This window comes from Penicillium roqueforti (assembly GCF_015533775.1).
Source record: "Penicillium roqueforti strain LCP96 04111 chromosome Unknown scaffold_51, whole genome shotgun sequence".
NCBI classification, from domain to species: domain Eukaryota; kingdom Fungi; phylum Ascomycota; class Eurotiomycetes; order Eurotiales; family Aspergillaceae; genus Penicillium; species Penicillium roqueforti.
In genome coordinates this window covers 53,739-73,518 of record NW_024067615.1, presented here as the reverse complement: position 1 = coordinate 73,518, position 19,780 = coordinate 53,739, and the positions used below count along the sequence as shown (strand labels likewise).

The 19,780-nt window shown below is 47.6% G+C and overlaps 5 protein-coding genes across 5 annotated transcripts; 3 read left to right on the top strand and 2 right to left on the bottom strand.

The window, feature by feature from the left end:
• Positions 1-367: 367 nt before the first annotated feature.
• On the bottom strand, positions 368-1,951 carry LCP9604111_9569 (uncharacterized protein; the record flags this gene model as incomplete). The annotated part of the gene is made up of 6 exons (XM_039077837.1): positions 368-1,271; positions 1,322-1,399; positions 1,452-1,495; positions 1,559-1,684; positions 1,746-1,849; positions 1,924-1,951. 6 exons carry the CDS (start codon positions 1,949-1,951, stop codon positions 368-370), a joined length of 1,284 nt encoding a protein of 427 aa, XP_038924453.1.
• A 652-nt stretch (positions 1,952-2,603) lies between these two features.
• LCP9604111_9568 (transcription initiation factor TFIID subunit TAF2) lies at positions 2,604-6,387 on the top strand (the record flags this gene model as incomplete). The annotated part of the gene is made up of 2 exons (XM_039077836.1): positions 2,604-4,907; positions 4,960-6,387. The coding sequence occupies 2 exons, from the start codon at positions 2,604-2,606 to the stop codon at positions 6,385-6,387; spliced, it is 3,732 nt and encodes a 1,243-aa protein (XP_038924452.1).
• A 434-nt stretch (positions 6,388-6,821) lies between these two features.
• Positions 6,822-7,304, bottom strand: LCP9604111_9567 (putative small nuclear ribonucleoprotein SmG; the record flags this gene model as incomplete). The annotated part of the gene is made up of 4 exons (XM_039077835.1): positions 6,822-6,881; positions 6,939-7,013; positions 7,132-7,203; positions 7,275-7,304. The coding sequence occupies 4 exons, from the start codon at positions 7,302-7,304 to the stop codon at positions 6,822-6,824; spliced, it is 237 nt and encodes a 78-aa protein (XP_038924451.1).
• Positions 7,305-7,509: 205 nt separating this feature from the next.
• On the top strand, positions 7,510-8,815 carry LCP9604111_9566 (uncharacterized protein; the record flags this gene model as incomplete). Its single annotated transcript, XM_039077834.1, has 2 exons — positions 7,510-7,591; positions 7,668-8,815. The coding sequence occupies 2 exons, from the start codon at positions 7,510-7,512 to the stop codon at positions 8,813-8,815; spliced, it is 1,230 nt and encodes a 409-aa protein (XP_038924450.1).
• Positions 8,816-15,148: 6,333 nt separating this feature from the next.
• On the top strand, positions 15,149-16,797 carry LCP9604111_9565 (uncharacterized protein; the record flags this gene model as incomplete). The annotated part of the gene is made up of 2 exons (XM_039077833.1): positions 15,149-16,522; positions 16,588-16,797. 2 exons carry the CDS (start codon positions 15,149-15,151, stop codon positions 16,795-16,797), a joined length of 1,584 nt encoding a protein of 527 aa, XP_038924449.1.
• Positions 16,798-19,780: the final 2,983 nt, after the last annotated feature.

Sequence of the window (19,780 nt, the reverse complement as noted above, 5' to 3'; positions counted from 1 at the left end):
TTGTTCTTCTTTGGGCGTACCTTTTCTAATTTCCTGTATTATTTCTCTCGATTAATGAACTTGAACTGGGTTTCATTTAAATCATTTTGATCTATTCACAAATATTAATAATCTTGTAAGTACAAAAGTGCAGAATAGCAGGGTACAATTTCCATGCCGGATTTCATCAAAATCCACCCCTCTGGGATTTGTTATATCTCTCATCAGATCAAGATGTTAACACACGTAGAAGGAATGGACATGTTCATAATTACAATGAGGTTGAACAATTAAACAATGCGCCGGCCAGGGCGCTTTTGGCCACTCTAACAGGGAACTAGTGTCGATCGTCAATTCGTCCATAGAAGATAGTGTGGCGCATACTAAGTTAATGTGTCTTGGATGTGTCAGTCGAAGCGCGAGACTGATCGATGTGGGACGATTCACCGAGGTTGCGATAGGCTCTGTCTCTTGCAGCGGCCTTATCCTTTCGAATAGTAAGGCAGTTGATGCCGAGGAAAGTGGTGATGCGGTTGATGACGAGGACCGCCCAATGCATGTAGATAACCAGGGCGAAGACCAGGTACACCCAGAGATATAAGAGTTCCAGCCAGGGGGCAATGACCGGGAACCCGATCATGGGCAGGTTGATGAGGATCGCCCCAGCAATGAGGGGAGCCTGCATCACTGTCCAAAGGGGGAAGGGCTGTCTCAGAAGATGTGCCAAAATGATCATGGTGGTCATTCGTCCGAAGACGAATGCGATAATCCAGCAGAACAAAATGAGGTGGTTCCCAGAAAGAACAGTCGAATAAGGCGAGAACAGCCATGCGATGTTGCAGAAAGTGAAGGCGAGGATAGGCACCAACTCCTTAAGCAACGGGGCGAACGGCAGACCCTGCTTCTTGCGCGCCGCAGCTACATTCATAATACACCCGGGGAGATGTGCGAGGAAGAAACTAGCCATGAGAAATGGGACCCAGAGGTCCTTGACGGAGTTGTTGCCGAAGATTTGGGGGAAATCAAGGAATCCAATGATGGGTTTAGACCACATCGCAGGGCCCCATATTCCGGAGGAAATGATAATTCCACAGATGATAAGGAGGCCCTCAGTCGGGCCATTGAAGTAGCCGAGGTAGAGCGTGTGGGTGTGGAACGTCTCCCATGTCGAGAAATACATGGCCAGACAAGGCACGAGTGCGGTCCAAGCACCAAGCTGCGACGATCCATAGCCCATTGCGGCTGTCGAAAGCAGACTGGCCAGGGTGCAGTTCAAAGAGTCGATACCGTGACTGTACCTTGTTAGTGATCCATCCATGGCTTTTCGGAGGGCGGTACAAACTCAAAAAGTTCTCCCAGTCCGCTAGACGTGCCGGTTCGGCGTGCCTGTTTACCATCCACATTGTCGAGGGTCGAATACCTATTTCGTATGAGTTAGCATCATGTGGATGGAGGGGTAGCCGGTCACTCACATCCACAAGCCAAGCGCAAAGCTGAAGTAAATCCAAGAGGGACCCTGAAATTTCCGATTAACTCGCCACTTCCGATAAAACACCCAGTAAGGAACAGGAACACTCACAGGTCCCACCATATCTGGGACGAAAATCTGAATGATGAAGATATTGGCCACGATCCACATGAACCCAAGAAGGGTCACCATGTTCGGGGCCATCCACATCGGCACAAGTTCGACGAAGGCATTCCACTAGGGGAAGAGTCAATTGTTTATTCCGAGTTAACGATCGGGCAAGGTAAGGCTGTCATACGTAGTGCTTCAAGATATACCGAGAAATGAACGACTTATCGACACTCGAATACTTGTAGGACTTAAGGGGTAGTAGGGCTTCGTCGGAGAGGGAATCTTGGGTCTCTGTATGAGTTGAAGGTTCGAATTAGCAAGTGAGTAGGAACAAATATGCCAGTCAATGGCTTCATATCACCAACCTTGGACCATGCGATATATCGCGCTCATTTTTGAAGATTGGGCCGTGTCACCGCGCAGAGTTGTAGTATAGTCGGGGGAAACACCAGCACCTCAGTTCATAGCGCGGTCGGCAAACAAGTGGGTATAATGGAGAAATGCACAGCGAATCAAATCATGCCTTTAAACACAAATCTCGGCGCTCAAGGATACGTGGAGAAAAGGAGAGGTAGGAAGCGTTTCAAGATGGATTTTCAGGTTGAAATCACGTGCCTTGCTCCGCATCGGGAACGCGAACAAGGGAAGCTCAACTTGGCTGAGACCACACGGGATTTGCTAGTGCATTGTTCGGACTTGAGTCGCATTGTTGCAGCTAATCTGCCCTCGATCTTCCTAATTGCGGCTCACTTAAATCTTTCTTCAACCTACGATCCACCCCAGCGCCGTGCGATACACCGTGCACCATAATCGCGTAATCGCCCATCTCGCATTTCATCGTCATCTGGAGCTCGATCTGCGCCACGCGAAGTGCTCCTCGAATTTTTTTTCCGCCCTCAATACTACAATCACATATTGAGTCTGGTTGGATATGACGGTGGATGGTCTTCGAAGCGCTCCCCGCGCATCTCGTCACTGAGGAATCTTCAAGATACTGGAGGACAGGCTCTGGGACATTATTTCCGCAGGCCTCGACGAGAATATCATGCCGAGTGTTGTCGAACTGCCCGCTGGTGCCGCGGCACGCCAGTTTGATCTGGGATTCAGTGTGGGACATCAAAAAGTCGAACTTGAGATTGATCTAGCATCCAAAAGCCTCAAGGGAAGGACGGAAATCACAATTCACCCTCGCCGCAGAGATCTCGGGACAATCTGGTTGAATTTTCGACAAGGCGAGATTAAGCAGCTGAGCGTTAACGGCAAGCCTGCAACAACAAAATACACAGATCACTACGAGTCGCTACAACTCTACGGTGTACACTATCACGAGCGACTGACACCGAAGATTCACAGCCTGTTACAAACTCCCCCAAGACCTACCCTGCCCATCGCAATTCCAAAGGGTGTCCGCATCGATGAACTAGACCCATCTTCGGCCGAAGCACAGGATCAAATCGCGCTACAATCTACTGTGGACAATGTGGATGGTCCTTCGAGTACCAGGGCGCCAGAGGCAAACCTTCCACGATTCACGGCTTTGACAGTGAACATCGAATTTGTTATTGACAATATTCGGGATGGATTACAATTCGTCGGTGTCGAAAATGGTGATCGACGGTATCCTCATGCTTACACCACTAACTCACTCGAGTCTGGTATCGGCTGTCCCCTGTTCCCATGTGTGGATGATATGTCCTCGCGATGTACCTGGGAGGTTTCTATCACATGTCCCAGCTCGCTTGGTTATGTTTTTGACCGGAAGACCCAAGATGCGGCCGGTGCAGCGACCCCATCCCGCCCAAAAGCGCCAACCCGCCAACTTTCTCCGGACGACGAGGGCCTTGATATGTCAGTGGTGTGCTCCGGCGACCTGACAGATGACATTGTCGATCCCAAAGACCACACCCGCAAAACAGTTTCATTTGCGTCATATTCACCATTGGGAGCCTTGCAAATTGGCTTCGCCATTGGTCCATTCGAGTATGTCAACCTGGCCGACTTTCGTGAAAGTGACCAGGATGAGCAACTTGGCCAAAATGCTATTCCTTTGCACGCATTCTGCCTCCCGGGTAGAGCCGATGAAGTCCAAAACAGCAGTTTTCCCATGGCCCAGGCGATTGACTTCTTTTCTTTGTCGTACGGGTCTTATCCATTCGGCAGTTACAAGATTTGTTTCGTCGACGATTTACCAACCGATAGCCTTCCCACTGCATGTATGTCAATATGCAGCAGCCACCTGCTCTTCCCAGCCGAGATGATCGACCCCATGTATGACTCTACTCGGGCTCAGGTGCACGGTCTGGCCTGTCAGTGGACTGGAATCAACATCATTCCTGCGGAACCCTCGGATACGTGGGTTACGGTGGGTGTGGCATGGTACATTACAGACACGTTCATGAGAAAGCTTTGCGGAAACAACGAATACCGTTTCAGATTGAAGCAGATGTCTGATCAAGTCTGCGACCTAGACTTCGAGCGCCCCTCTATATACGACATGGGTAACATTCTCAAGGTTGACCCCTCCGAATATCGCTTTGTTGCATTGAAAGCGCCTTTGGTCTTGTTCATTCTCGATCGCCGACTGACCAAGGCGAGTGGTAAGGCCACGATGTCTCGCATTATTTCTCGACTTTTCCTCAACTCTCGCATGGGTGATATACCCAATGGAGCCGTCACATCCTCCCTGTTCCAAAAAACCTGTGAGCGACTGGGACATGCGAAATTAGACGTATTCTTCCAACAATGGGTATACGGGGCGGGATGTCCACGATTCCAAGCAACCCAGCGATTCAACAAGAAGAAGCTCGTAGTTGAAATGATGATCAGACAAGTCCAATCAGAACCCCAACCCCCTCGAGATCTCGACAAGGATTCATTCTTGCGCGACGTGAAGGAAGAGGTCCGGCACGTCTACGCGGGCGCAGTGCAGCCGGTCTTCACAGGGTCAATGACCCTTCGGATTCACGAAGCAGATGGAACTCCTTATGAGCACATCGTTGAGATCAAGGAGGGCGTGACGAAATTCGACATTCCATACAACACGAAGTACAAAAGGCTCAAACGCAACAAAAAACAAAGAGAAAGAGCCGTGGCCTCGGGCGATACGGAAGTTCAAGAAGAGGTTCTGCTGTACTGCCTGGGGGATGTGCTTCAAACCGAAGAAGAGACACAGGCTTGGCGTTTGGCTGATTGGACGAAAGAGGACGAGGAGCGAATGGGACAGGAATCCTATGAGTGGATACGAATGGATGCAGACTTCGAGTGGATCTGTAAACTGTCTCTCGGTATGCCAGGGTACATGTATCTCTCGCAGCTTCAGCAAGATCGAGATGTTGTGGCCCAACTCGAGGTAATTTATACTGCTGTCTTGAAAAGTTGAGTCACTATGCTAACATTATCAGTCATTACAATACATGACTGCTCAACGAGAGCACCCTCTGATTTCTACGATCTTTGTTCGAACGCTCATGGATAGTCGATACTTCCATGGCATACGTACTACGGCTGCGCGTGCCTTGGTAAAACATGCCAAGGAAGAGATTGATTGGGTTGGACTGTATCATCTTGAGAAGGCGTTCCAGGAGCTTTTCTGTCTCCCGGGATCGCCCATGACTCGATCGAATGACTTCTCTGACCGAGCGGCCTACATCCTTCAGCAAGTCATCCCTGACGCAATCTCTAAAGTCCGGGACAATAGTGGCAAAACTCCATTAAGGGTGAAGCGATTCCTTTTCGATAAACTCAAGTTCAATGACAACTCGAACAATGAGTACTCGGATAACTTCTATGTTGCCTCCTTGATGAAGTCCCTCTGTCATGCGATGCTTGGTAAGAGCGAGGTGCGGACGGACGAGGAATTAGACCATTTCGATATGGAACGTGTCCTCGAGGCTCAGGCCGAGGAACAACTGGACAAGGATGCTATCGCCGAGTTTGACCGATATCGACGCATGGACGAATGGTCTAGCTCTTTCCAGAACCTCTACTCCCGCGCTGCTCTTCAATGCCAGGCGCAATTAATGCAAACCAAGATGATGGACCTGGATTTGATGCGTTTCATTCCATACACGCGAGCGGGAACCTACGACCTTCTCCGGATGCAAGCCTTCCAATGCTTGATCGACCTGGATATTTCCCACAGCCCGGAGCTTCTTCGTTGGCTTATGTTCACATTATCGGCCGATTCCTCGCCCTGGATACGCCACCAATCTTTACGTTTGCTAGGTCAGGCCCTAGCACAGATTGCTTTCGGTCGTCCTCAACAAACCGAAGCCTCCCAAAACGGTGGTTTGATCATCGAACAAGAATCATCTACCCAAATCCGCCGAGATGACATCGCACGACGCCAGACTATTCCTGGCGCCATCGAAGCCCTCAAACGAGAGCTTTCTGGCGATACATCTATGAAGGAATGTATGTGGGCAGCATGTAACTCACCGTCCATGGGTCTCTTGGAACTTTCCGAGCTCACCGACCTTTGCCGTACACTGTACGACCCAATCACTTCCAAGCTCGTGCGGATGAAACTTCCTCGATATTGGAGTGTGCAAAACCAAGGCCATGGCAAGTTACGTTTCTATCGATCTACCAAACCCCGCATGGGTCTGGCTTCGAAACGCAAGCGCGAGGACCAGGGCATGCACGCACCATCATCAACCCGCATTACGTTCAAGCAGTCCAAAACTGGCCTGGCTCCAGGAACTCCTACTCCCAACCATTTCCCCAAAATTCACATCCCAAGACCATCACCTGCGCAAAGCGCAACCCCCAAAGCCCCTACCACGTCTACACCCAAGCTGAAGCTCAAGTTTGGTGGTCGACCCACATGAATATCCAACGTTGTTCCTTCGAATATCACATGTATTTTATCATTATCTCTTTATTATCTCTACCCTCTCTCATCGACCCAGGCAGGAGGATGGAGCCAAAGCATGCTCCCAGGCGTAATATTGATTCAGCTTTATCTTCCGATTCCAATACCAACTAGTTGTGCCTTGTGTTCATCCCCCCTGGTAAATTTCTAGTGTAGACGTACCAGTCAGAAAGTCATTGGGATAGCCATAGTCGTCTAAAATGCGCCGTAGCAAACGAGCAGAAAAAAAATAGAACAGAAAAAAGGTTTTGATTGTTCCCATAAGAGAAACCGACCCAGAAACTCCCAGTAGCATTAGCTCTTTTCCCAGCACTCGGTGATCGAGTGGTGCCTATGTGCGTGCCCCTTCAATCAAAGAAACGTCGTAGATTGTGCGTGTAGATGCGTAGCTTATTTATCGGATATGCGCTCGAGAGCCTCGAGCATCACGACGGAGTTGCCGCGAATGACCTGATAATGCGTATCCATTAGCGGGGATCTTAGCTAGTCCATAGGGATTGAACATACAACCATGCCAATGGCAACCTTCTCTGCGCCATCCTTCTCCTCGAATGCCTCATCTAAGACAATGTTCATGAAGACCTGCGCGAAAGCATGGTTAGTTATTCCGCGTGCGATCGGACCGTCATCCTCCTATCTTCAACAACGAGCCGCGGGAACCCCGACATAGCGAAGTCTGGATCATTGGGTGTACACATACATCGTAGCCACGAAGGATACCAATGACTTTGCGGTTGCCATTCAGTTGGCAGAAGACCCGCTTCTCCATGTACTGCACGAAAGACACGACGTCAGCTGAGATCTTAGGACAATAAAGACCCATATATTAGCAGTGGCACTAACCTTCTTCAATTCAGGCTGAGCTTGAGGCATGTTGGGCGAGTTGCTTGGGTATCTTGGGGTTTGTCAAGATTCAAGATACCGCGATGACTTTGGGAGTTTGGTGCAAGCTGTGCCGGAGGAACGATATTCCGGATATGAGATATGCGATAAGAGCTGGCAGCTTCATGTTCACACCTCTCACGCCACCAACTTGCATCGCTTCGTTACCTCTTTTGATTGCTAGGTTATTCCAAATATGAGCAGCAAATTTGCCAATCGCAGAAAGCCCCGCAAGGTTGGCAGGGATGACGAGGAGGACGAGGGAGGCGTTGCGCCAGGTATGTGGACTAAGATTACTTTTTTCTACCCTAGATATTCGCCTACCACGATCGAAGCTGACATGGAGATTTCTAGAGCCGGTCGTTAAGCGGCCAGCTTCCTCTAGGCTGAAGCTGAGATCCAAGTTGCAGTTATCCTTCGGCCCCGAGACGTCAAACGATGGAGACCAAGACAGCGAAGTAGTCCCACCAAAACGCCACGGTCTTGGACGCAAGGCAATAGAACAAAGTGCCGGTCAACTTCCTTCCCTGTTATCTGAGAAAATCACTGCACGAGTCGGTCAGGACCAAGACCGGCCTACCTATAGCCATGACTACTTGAAGGAACTTCGCGATTCCACGCCCTCAACGCCGAAGACAACTACCGACGATGAAACCAGCAAGGTTGTCGATGTTGCAGCTAAGTTTGGGGAGATTATGACTCTCCCGGCACAAGCACATATCCCAAGCGAAGCCGAGATCCGAGAGAAAAAAGCCCGGCGCGCACGCCTAGCTATGGAACACGGTGCGGAGGACGAGTTCATTTCATTGGACGTGAACAATGCGGCCCACACTGACGACTGGGACGCGGTTGTAAGAGGAGATAAAGAAGTCGAACAAGATACAAGACTAGTTCGGGACGACGAGGACTTTGCGGAAGGGTTCGAGGCCTTCACGGAGGATGGCAAAATGGCGCTCGGCCGAAAGGCAGAGCGCGAGAAGAAGCGGAAGGATCGTGAAGCAATGCGTGACCTTATTGAGGATGCTGAGGGTATCTCCGACGAAGACGATTCTGACTTGGAGGAAAAGGCTGCCTATGAAGCCGCTCAGGTTCATTCGGCCATGGGTCGTGGCAAGTCAAGCGGTATTGATCGTCCGAGGACTCCTCCCAAAGTGACATCTCTTCCACGACTGGCTAGCAGTTTTGAAAGGTTGCGCATGTCTCTGACATCTATGGAAGTCGCAAAAACACAGATGATCAGCCGGATGGAGGAACTGAGGAAGGAGAAGGCAGATATCGCAGTTCGTGAGGTGGAGATCCAGGCGATGATCAAAGAAGCTGGCGATAACTATGAGCGACTCAGAAAGGAAGCTGGTGTTGATCCTAATACAAAGCTCGATGGTTCCAATGGAGCTCTGGAAAAATCTCGAGGTTTGGAGAGTATCGGCGCTCCTGTCCCTGTCCCGGTAAGGGACTCCTCAATGTCGGATTCCTCCGATTCTAGCTTCGAGGATTCTTCATAATGCTTTCTTGGTTGCATTCGTACCTACACCCCAGACGGCCTGGAGGCTCAACTTCACCTCGGTCTTTACTAGATCCCCTTGCATCGTCTTCGTGGGGTCTTTCTTGTTTCTTTCGATACCCAATGAACGAGTTCTGTATTGTATTTCTAACTTCATTCCCATACCCTTAGCCCCGTCACCTGATTTTGCATTAGACCAACCTTTCACTCTCAAAAAGCTAGTCAACCTACATTGTCGCAATACGGCCCACCTCCATCTGACAACTGGTGCGGCGCTTTACTGGCTACCACGAACAAGTGTCTCGCGCGGCTGCAAATCAACTTGGTCGTAAAGGGTGGCCTGACAGTATCGCTTCATCCTCGGAAAGCCGACTACAGTTAACCAACAAACAACATCATTAGACCATGACATTGCTAGGGATGTGGTGCCAGACTTTTCCCGGTTTCAGGCTGCCGTACAGGACCATGTACACCACACTCCAACGGATAAGCCCAGCCTGACAATCAACGGCTGAGATTCAGGTGTTATACTGTGCAGCTATTCTACCTTGTCGAAACGTTGGCGGCCATCAGGGTCCCAGGGACGCCAAGCCTATCGAGAATGCTGCAACCTTAACGGGTTTCACACCCCACTATACATGATCCCGATATCTCAGCCAGCCCTGGCAGCTAAGCAACTCTAGAAATCCAGCTTCTAGTCTGGTTTCGGATTGTCTGGCCAAGATTCAGCTCGTTGGGCACTCATGCGACGTCACCGTTATGTGTCTTGCCGCTCTGCGTATGACTAAATCTTTTTAAAATACGATGACTTTCCTACATTGCTCCTGGTGGACTACTTGCACTTGACTTCCAACTTGTAATACCAGTCCCCTCATTATGAATGAACATCGCACCACCTCCAACCATGAACACAAGTAGTCTGGCGCGTTCATTCTGAAGTTGAGATGCGGACGGCTTAAGGGGGTTCTTGCATTCCCTAGGAATCGGATCACACAGCACCAACTCCGCGTGGGCCTTATGCTGCTCATCATTGAAGAAATAGTTCATTTGGGCACTTGAATTGTCAACAAGACGGTGCGGCCGGCCGGTTGTACTATCTGTTCGTTTGTATATGTTTTCTCCTATTATTTCCTTGACCAATTCTCACATTATATGTCTCTTACATATCTCTCGCAGCCATGCCAACCTCCCTTTTCTATTGTTTACCTGCATCTACCATGTCATACCGTAAATATGGGATACGCCATTAGTTAAGCCGTAGTCTTATTGCATGCACTATATTCTATGTAGTCTTTCATCTGGAAGTTTCTAGTGCCCCGCGTCCAACTAACTTCCCTGGAAGTCGTTTTCTCTCCTTACTTAAAAATCCAAAATAGGCAATTGAGCAGCATGGACATTTTCAACCTCCGCCTCCTCCAATGGAGGTACAATGTCTGGATAGTTTTGATTTTTCCGACCATATCTCAAACTTCCAATCATTTGCCGTTGATGTTTTGCATTAATAGCGGAGGTCATGATGCTGAGTATTTTGATATCAATGAAGACTCTTCTATTTTAACACCCCAGTATCCGCAGAAACACCCATTATCTTCTTAGCGAAGTCTATTTACGCGTTCAGACCCCCTCTTCTGATATATAGTATAGATCAAGACCCAATGTACGGCCAATCTCGGGCATAGTATCTGAATTCTATATTCCCACCTTCTATGGGAAGATTTCGGCTAAGGTTCTAGAGCTACAGGAATTGTGCTCCTATGTGTACGGTGATCGCCATCCTATACGGGGTCCGAAAACTTAGCACATCCGGCATCGGAGCCGAATTGGTCAAGGACTACGAGCAATGCTTCAGGGAAAAATAGGAATTATGCAGTTCGATGAAAGCCTAGATGATACCATGAGTCTAGAAATTCCCGTAAGTTCACGGATTACGAAGTACGTCGCCACGAACTGGCTTGAATTGGCATGTACCCCATGTGAATTTCACGATATCAATATGACTTGGTCAAACTATTGACGCGAGTATTTAGACCGCGTCGGTGCCCCGACCATGCATGGATTGGCTAGGTTTCATACTTATTTTCTTAAGATATTAGAAGATTATACACGCTGTTCTATGTGGCGTGCGGCCTCGTTCCCTCTACCTTTCCAAAAAGAGGAAAAGGAAATGTACTCAGAGACTGCTCCAAGTCAGGATGCTATTGCCATTAGAATTGCTTAACTCTCGGTTTTAGGAACATGTAATAACATAATAACATGTCCGACAGTAAACCCTAAATTGAAACAGAACTATGAACAATAAGCAGCCCAACATGTACCGCTTCTATTTCGTTGATATATAAAACGTAGGATGGGCTACTTAGCTTCGTTTCTAATTATAAATTTCAAAATACAGGGGTGTTGGTTACTACTCCGACTGCTGGAGACAGCCGAAGAGTGTAAGCGCTGTTATCATTCTTCGAAATCATTGTGATATTTGCGATCTTATATATCCTAGGGTTGCGCCTTCTTCAAAAACCAGGGTAAGGGGTGACTTCATGAATCTCACGTCTCTCTTATTCTATTCTTAAAGAGGTCGCAGATTCTCGCAAGTGTTTAGAAGTTAGAACTATACGCTATTTTAAGGATGCTACAGGACTGAACTAGCAACATCAGGGCTTATTTCCGTGAATGCATTTCATCTTGACTTCTCAGCTGCTTCCTAGTTCTAGCTAAAAAAGAACCGAGAGATCATTTTGCTTAGCATACACCAGCTTCCGAACATATATCGGTTGTGTCTATGTGTGCATAGATATTCTTCATTTCTATCAACTGTTGATATCCTTCATTCGGTCTAACTGATCTATCAACAATTGAAACAAGATAATTTCCCATCGACCTACACCGTCGCACTTTCATGACCTCCCCGAAGATACTGTACACTTCGACTAGGGCTGCGAACCGGCTCATTTCACTCAATCTACTCCTTATTGACCGACTCTTTGACTGGTTAATGTCCCGGAACGACGCAGCTGGCCGACGGAAGCGGGAACACGACGGGGAGTTCAAACGTCTGGCCTCTGCGCCGGGGATGGCCGTCACTAATTCCTTCTTTATGGCATTTCCTACCGGCAAATCTTATATCATAAGCTCTACAGGGGTGCTTAGTCAAGTAGATAACATGTTCTACTATTGCGATTGCCTCGATGTCTTTGTGTGGCATTTTCCCCTGCGTTGCATTCTACCGGGCTGGGCTTATATTGCGTGCTCCTTATGAAAGTCTATACTAAACAACTATTTTCCCTATTGAGAGCAGGAAACTAGGGGAACTGATAAGCTTGTCCCCCGCTCAAGTCCGGATCCATGAGAAGCATCTCCCCGGCACCCCATGGAAGATGAAGAAGTACTACCAGCTCTAGGAGCTATAATTCGAAATCTCCTACTTCCCGAAACCTTTGGTGGGAGGTAAAATATAATGAAACAAAACCTAACATTGTGTCACAATATCTTTTTCAGTGGGAGTTGTTAGCGCATTAACCGCCACAGTGCATAGCTACATGCCAGCAAGCCACCTGAAATGCAGTCGGCTGGATGTTGCTCCAAACTCGGAATTGAGTCTTATGTCTCAATCAGAAATTCCAATTCCTGGTCTACGACAAGCAAGGCTTTCCCTGTTAGGAAGAAGCCGAGTCTTGAACAAGAATCTCCCAGCCTCTACGTCACATTTCCAAATTATCGTAAGTTGTAGGCTTTGTTTCTGTTTTTAGCAAAGCAGCTAATGCACCTCAACCTGTTGATCTACTTGGCATTTTTAATGCCAAAAATCAGAGATAAACTACACTAAGGCACGCTAAAGTACCTACCCACCACCCCGGTATCTGGGATCCCTGAAGCCCTAATTCAACCAATCAATACCCAAAAGACAACGAACGGGCAACCAACAGGCTGCCGAGAGATCCCTTTTAAATTAGATAGCACCAACCTCTTTTTGCTTTTTTGATAGGTTCTTTCCGGCTTGTTTTGGTTCTCCGCTGATCATCCCTCCACTGTTCGTGTCAACACAACTCACCGTCCTGTCTTTTCCATCCCCTTCCCCAGATTTGTTCCGGATATTACGGATCTTGATGCTGTCTCATAGGATAAATCATCGGGTAATGGTATTTATGGAATAATAATAAGATCCATAAATATGATCCGCATATGCGGGAAATGAAGCCTAGCGCTCGATCGAGCACCTGCAACCTGGAAACTAGATAAATCCCAAACCTACCTCCGCGGTAACTCTGCGAAGCTGTAACACTAACAGAAACATTGCCTCAAAGAAAGAAATTCCCTCGGGGCTTTCCCACAGAATCAGGAGCTGAGGTCTTCCCCTAGCTAGGGGACCGGACGGAATCTTTACGCGTTCGTGCTGCTGCAGGCTCGTTTTTGATCCCTTCGGTTTCAACGCCACCTAGGCCACCCCAGCGGTCGTTAAAGAAGCTTCTTTTGAATAGGTCCGTCTATAGACAGTGGAGATCCGGGGAAAAGGGGCTCGGGAGTTCTTTTGTTAAGTTCACCGTGTTAGTTGTATTCTCTCGGCAATCGTGGAAGCTAATGACATATTTTGCTTTGAAAGTTCAATGCACCTAATTATAGCTTTACTATATTCCAAATCCCAACAGAAAATATTCTGGCTAGGATCTTGTCGATCTTTAACACTGCATTTCGTAAGGCCCGATGAACTCATGTTGGCATTAGTATTGGGCGATAGAGCCTCAAAGACTAGATAGCTCACGTCAGTCGGCAAGTTCCTGTCCAACCAGCTCCAACCAGGAAATTGCTTCTACCGCTATGGTGTTTACATTGCTTTTTCTCAAGCAGGTTGGACTGGGCCCCTTGATCTGATTGGCCCGGATGCCACTTAGGCTTCCCCAGAAGCTCTCTGTGGCTACCCGGTCAGGATGGAACATTCCAAAACTGGCCGAGCCACCGCCAAATCATGGAGCTTTAGACGGTTTGTCAATCAGGTAGACCCACAGACGGGCATAGCAGCTCTATTTAGGGTTGTACATGGTGGAGATCAGCAATGCTAGGACCGTTGCCAACGGGCTGCAGTTCCGGGGCCAATTCACCCAACCCTCAGGATGGGATAAAATGTAGATATCGAGGGCAAAGAAAAACAAATATTGACGGGAATATATTAACTTGGGCCTAACGGCCGGGAGTGAAGATCTTCTTCAGGAAGCCGTCGAGAATACAACCCGTTCACTCTTCGCTCCCGTTTCACATATTTCCTAGACATTCATTCCCCTCCGACAGTATCGAGGCTAAATCAAGACATGACGCTAGACAATAGAGGAAAGATCTGAAACGTTCGGCAAGTGGATCACGGTTACGACGGGGGTCCAGCTGATTTACATACCTGAGATTTTTGACCTGGCTAGGGTTCAGAAGTCTTGAGACCAACCCATGTCTATATTTCTCTTTGTTTCTCTCCGTCTCCTACATGCCTAGAACATACCGACAGTCCTCTTGCTCATCTAGTAATTGCACGGGCCTCAGCTGAGATTAAACGGGCCGAGAAGTCGAAATGAGCTGGCGGATGATAGACATGGTTCATGTACACTGGTTAGATCCATTCATTCTGTCTATTAAAAGACCCGGAAAATATCGCTCCCTAGCCTTGCTGTATCTCCTCGTAAATTGATATATAAACCTTATCAATTCCATCCCTCATCCTCGACTTCCAACTTTTATACTGTCTCTCAAACAATCTCTCCGTGTTGGCAATCTACCTGAGATATAACCCTACAGCAATCTGGAGCTTCACCTCCTTTCTCCTAAGGTCATTGCCGATATACCTGAGACTGCATTGCATCCAACGGCTCGACCTACACCCTGATCCTTACCCATATTGATCTCTCAAGCCGAACAGCCGTCCCCTTTCGAAGTATAGCTACTCTTGAGAGCCACTAGAGGCTTTTGTCTGCTCATCAAGGTCACAAGAAGAAATTTTGCCCTACTTTTCACTCGTGACATCGCCTTCTAGCAGTCTACGGTGGCTATTATATCCATACGGTAAGTGATGCCCAATCAGTTCTTACCGTTCTGGTGAAACCTCTCCATATATAAAAAAGCACTAACCTCCATAACGGTCAAACCTGCAGGTCTCCTCGATTTCTCCACACTATCCGGTGTGTACTGACAAAGAGGAAATCTTCGGGATAGCGGTCGTCCACACCCAGTGACAACCCGTGTACAACATTCGCCAGCAATTGCGGTGAAGCGTGGAAGACAATAACCGTCTAAAACTGGGCAATACTCTTCTGAATCCTTTTAATCTTTTTATTTTCAATTTTCTCCATCTATGGTCGACATGGCAGACGTGCTGGCTATTCCTGGGGTGCTAGACCCATGGATGGCATACCCGAAGGAGTATACTTACTCTTCGGCATTTGGCGATTATGATAAACAGCTTTCCTCCTCCCCTACCGACTGGTATTCGATCTTTTGCCCCTCCACATCAACTTCCTCTCTGAACTTTCAATTGCTACATCACCCTCCAACAATCCAAACACAACGTCGTCCGCGAAAGCTTGCTAAAACCATGATGAATCGCAATAGTTTGCCAGGAAACTCGATACCTCTTGCGGAGGACAAGCGCTACATGCCTCTCCATGTGGAAGATCCTCACATGGCTGTGTATTCGCAGGGCGCGTCTCCTTTCACGACTCGGCTAGACCTCAACAGTGCGAATTCAAGCAACGGAAGCACTTACTGTGAATCTGATCTTGAATCACTTGAGCACTTTGACGAGCCATTCACCACACGCAATGTTGAAACACACACTGGGCTTGCTCACCCAGCACCACAGGGCAAAATGTTCACAATGGCTAGCAATTCCTTCCTTTTGGGCACTGGGGAAACACCTCCTCTTTCCTCCTTTGAAATCCCAGATGTCAAAATGGACGAGCAGGCTTTTTCCACCACCCAATTCAACTGCCAGAACCCGACTCTCGCCAACTACCCCACGGGAAGACAGGTCGATCCCCACTCATCCATCACTCCTCAGGACACAAAGCCGCTGAACTATGGTGGAAGTATCCAATGGCTTATCTCTCAACCACCCAGCACAACTGAGGCTTGGTATCCCACGCCTGACCTCACTAGCCCACCAGAAGACAGCTGGCATACACAGGATGGTTACAATTTACCTTGGCCGGCCACCAATACATACAACTACCCAGCCGAATACAATGAACCCGAGCCAAGGAATGGACTGCCCATGGAGGCTTTTGGGCCTGCGCCTCTGTCTTTGGGCCCGAATAGTCCCATAGGCTACATTTCCCATTTGCAAGATTCTGGACCCTACCAAATCACCAATGGTCCCGAGTATCAACCTGGACTGCATCGAGACGCTCCAACACAGCCACCTGTCTCCGACACAGAATACGAATCCCCGGACCAGAACCCAGCAAGCAGCTTCAGTCCATCCTTCTCCGTCTCAACCACCGAAGGACGGTCCCGCCAGCAGAGCGAAGAAGAACAAGGCGGGACCGAAGCTACGGTGCAGGACATTTATGAGAGAAATGCATTTCTCATAGACTGCAAGAGCCGAGGGCTATCATACAAGGAAATCAAGCGATTGGGCGGGTTCAAGGAGGCGGAGTCTACGCTACGAGGCCGATACCGCACTCTCACCAAGTCGAAAGACCAGCGAGTGCGAAAGCCCGCATGGCATGATCGAGATGTGAGTTGTGAACTGTTCTTCCATTATTCTATGATAATATAGACTGACATGATCTATTATTATAGATGCGACTCCTTTGCCAAGCTGTCGCAATTCACGCAGAGCGCCATGACACTTACAACTCGCTGCCCAATTCCGGGTTGACCGTGAACGAGCCACCAAAGGTATCATGGAAGAAGGTTTCTGATCACATATGGGCGAATGGGGGATCCTACCATTTTGGCAATGCCACATGCAAGAAGAAGTGGTGCGAGATTCACGACATCACCATCTGACCCGAGGTTGGCTTAAGGTTAAACGCGGGTTCTTTTGTTCTTATGTTCTTTAATCCATTTATCCTCAGTTTGTTTCTTTTCTTCGATATGTAATGTATCTTGGCGAGCGCGTGTGCACTGTTTGTTATATTTGTATTCAGCTGGTCTGAGTCTCTGTGCTGTAGCGTTCCTCTGTATTATTTTCCGCTTGGTTGCCTTTCTGTATATTGGAGTGAAATGTTTTATTAATGACGTCTAGCTGGTGTCAGCCTTACTGGATACCCAACATCCCCCTTACAGATCTCACATTCACCCTTGATTGATGTAGAATTGTTGATGATGACATGCCGTACTGCAATGGTTGAAAAAATTTGAACTTTCCTTGGTGGTTCAAGCTATACCGAGCAGTCTCACGAAGTTTTGGAATTGCTCCATCGCAAGCGCCTTGGTAAATCCATCAGCCAGATTCTGTTTGGTGTCGACTCTAAGGATATTTACGTGCCCTTGGGCAACTGCATCCTTGACCAAGAAGTATCTTAGCGCCAACCACCTTGTGGCTGATTTGCCACCCTTCTTTGTAAGTAGCAGCTGAGAGTTGATGTTATCCGTGAATATGACCGTGAGATCTGGCCTCAGCAGACCAAGTGAATCTGCAACTTTGCTTAGCCACATTGCATCTCGTGGGGGTTGGTCAAGCGCATACCAGTCTGCGGTCGACTTGGCTGTAATCGTTTGCATCTTCGTTGGCCAACTCACTGCTATATGTAATTAAGAGTACATTACAATGTACATATTTTCATTGGGATCTACTTGCACAGAATCCGCTCACTCAACCTCGGATTGAGGAGGGGGTGTGGCATGATTTTGGGCTGTAAACAAGTATCAAGCATCATGTACAGCCATCACCATAAGGTCAAAAGTGAGAAGCAATGCAAGATTGGACCTTGCCGCCTTTCTAGCGCTAATTGTTTTCCCTGTCGTCTCTGAATAAGGAAACCTTTCAAACTCTAGTGGCAAGACGTGCCAGAAGTGAAGCGAGTATCACGGAGCATTTGTCGGTTCGAGATAAAGCAGGAATGTCTCGAGGAGAATGTCTCTTGTGAGATTATCCTTCATATGGCGTCTTCAATCCTCAGTCCAAATTTGTCACGCTCTCCGTTCAGGTTGTTGTCCAGAATATCTGAGCATGACCACCAGTAAAATGAGAGTCAGATGGATTCGGAGGGATTCGGAGGGATCATAATTTCCGGCCGAGATGGAGGACTCGGTGTCGGTGTAGGAAGAGGAGGAGGTGGTGGTATGTGAGGTTGATTTCGCCATCTCAGTTAAATGGCACTGCATAGTTGAGGCTGGATGGGTCAGAGGGTTTGGAGTATCAGAGCAGTGAAGTCAGTCAAAAGGGTCTTAATTGTCAGCCTTTGGCAGGATTCGTGGATGTAGGAAGTTAAAGAAATCCAAGGGATATGTTGTATGAATAAAGAGTGATTTTTATAAAATCGGAAGAGGAGGGAGTTGGTAAGGTCAAATAGAAAGAGTATAATTAAAAGGTGAGAGTGCCAAAGTAAAACATGAAAATGATGGAAAATGATAGGAAAAGAGTCAAAATGAGCAACTTGATGATACTCTGGGTGATAGACAAGTGAGACGAATGTTAAAGAGTATCAGATACCCTACATAATGACTTATATTTGCCTGATAAGAATAAGAGGTAATACACAATTTTAAGCATTAAATGCCAAATTACTATTTAATGCTCTTATTTATATCACTAGTCAAACTATCCTCATCCACGGCACTTGCAGTCGATGATCCTCTCATCACTGTAGTGCGCTGTAGCTTGTTTCGACCGACCCAGTCAAAACCCTGCCACCTGTCATGGAGGAAGGTGTCTGAGCACATCTGGGCGAATGGAGGATCATATTAGATGTTACTGTCATTAGGGATTAGGACATGATCGATCTCCTCACGCAGAAATCTGGAAGGTCTTCTTCCACAACGAGTATTCCCATAAGCAACTTTATGACTTTGTCGATGTCTCCAATCATAAAGTTCTCGATCCATGGACAGATGCCCCGATACCAACACAAGAATGGCAGAAGATCGAGATGTGCGACCGAACATCTCGAAACTTACGATAAGTTCATCAAAGCATTCAGGTCAAGTCTCTAGCCACTATTGAGAACGTTCGTCTACTCGATTTCACTTTCTCCTATCCTCCCTCTACCACCTCTTTACAAGCTATAAAGCACTGCAGTGATGAAGGGATTTTATCCTATTCTTATTCGCCTTACCTTGCTGTTCTAGGTCCTTTCTCCAATATACTCTCAAGGGATGGGGAAACAGATAACCAAACTGCAGACTCACCCAAGGCTTCTGTTACCCAGAGACGAGATGTATGTCTACAACTGCGTGGCACACAATGCTCAACGAGACAGTCTCTGCCTGGATTGAGCGATGAATCCTCTCGATCTTGCGAATAATTCGAGGTCAAGGATGACACTACCCGGTACGTCTTGCTGTTTTATCTCCCTTCAAGGTGCCTGCCTCATGTCGACAATGTCATTTCCTTCTTGCTCATGTCTTCTGTTCATCTTGCTTTACGTGGATTACCCTTTGCATCCTCATGTCCTTATGATAAGGACCAATCAGGAAGATTTAAAATCTTCCAAAAAAGCCCCTGTTGTCCAATTCTATTCCCTTTTCATGATTTGCTGTATTTATGAAACTGTTCCTCCATTCTTCTATGAAATATAGACTGACAGAATCCTTTTTATAGATCCAACTCCTTTGCCAAGCCGTCACAATTCACGCAGAAAGTCTCGACATGCTCGTTACAACCGAATTAAAGGGACACTGGAGAATGTGCTTCCACTAATGAAAGTAAAACTCCCCCAGCAGAGCGAAGAAGAATGGGCTCAGAATCAGGACCATCTTCCATATTCATCTCCATTGAAAAACAACCATCTTACCTCTCCTTGGCCTTTCATTAGACTTGAATAATTAC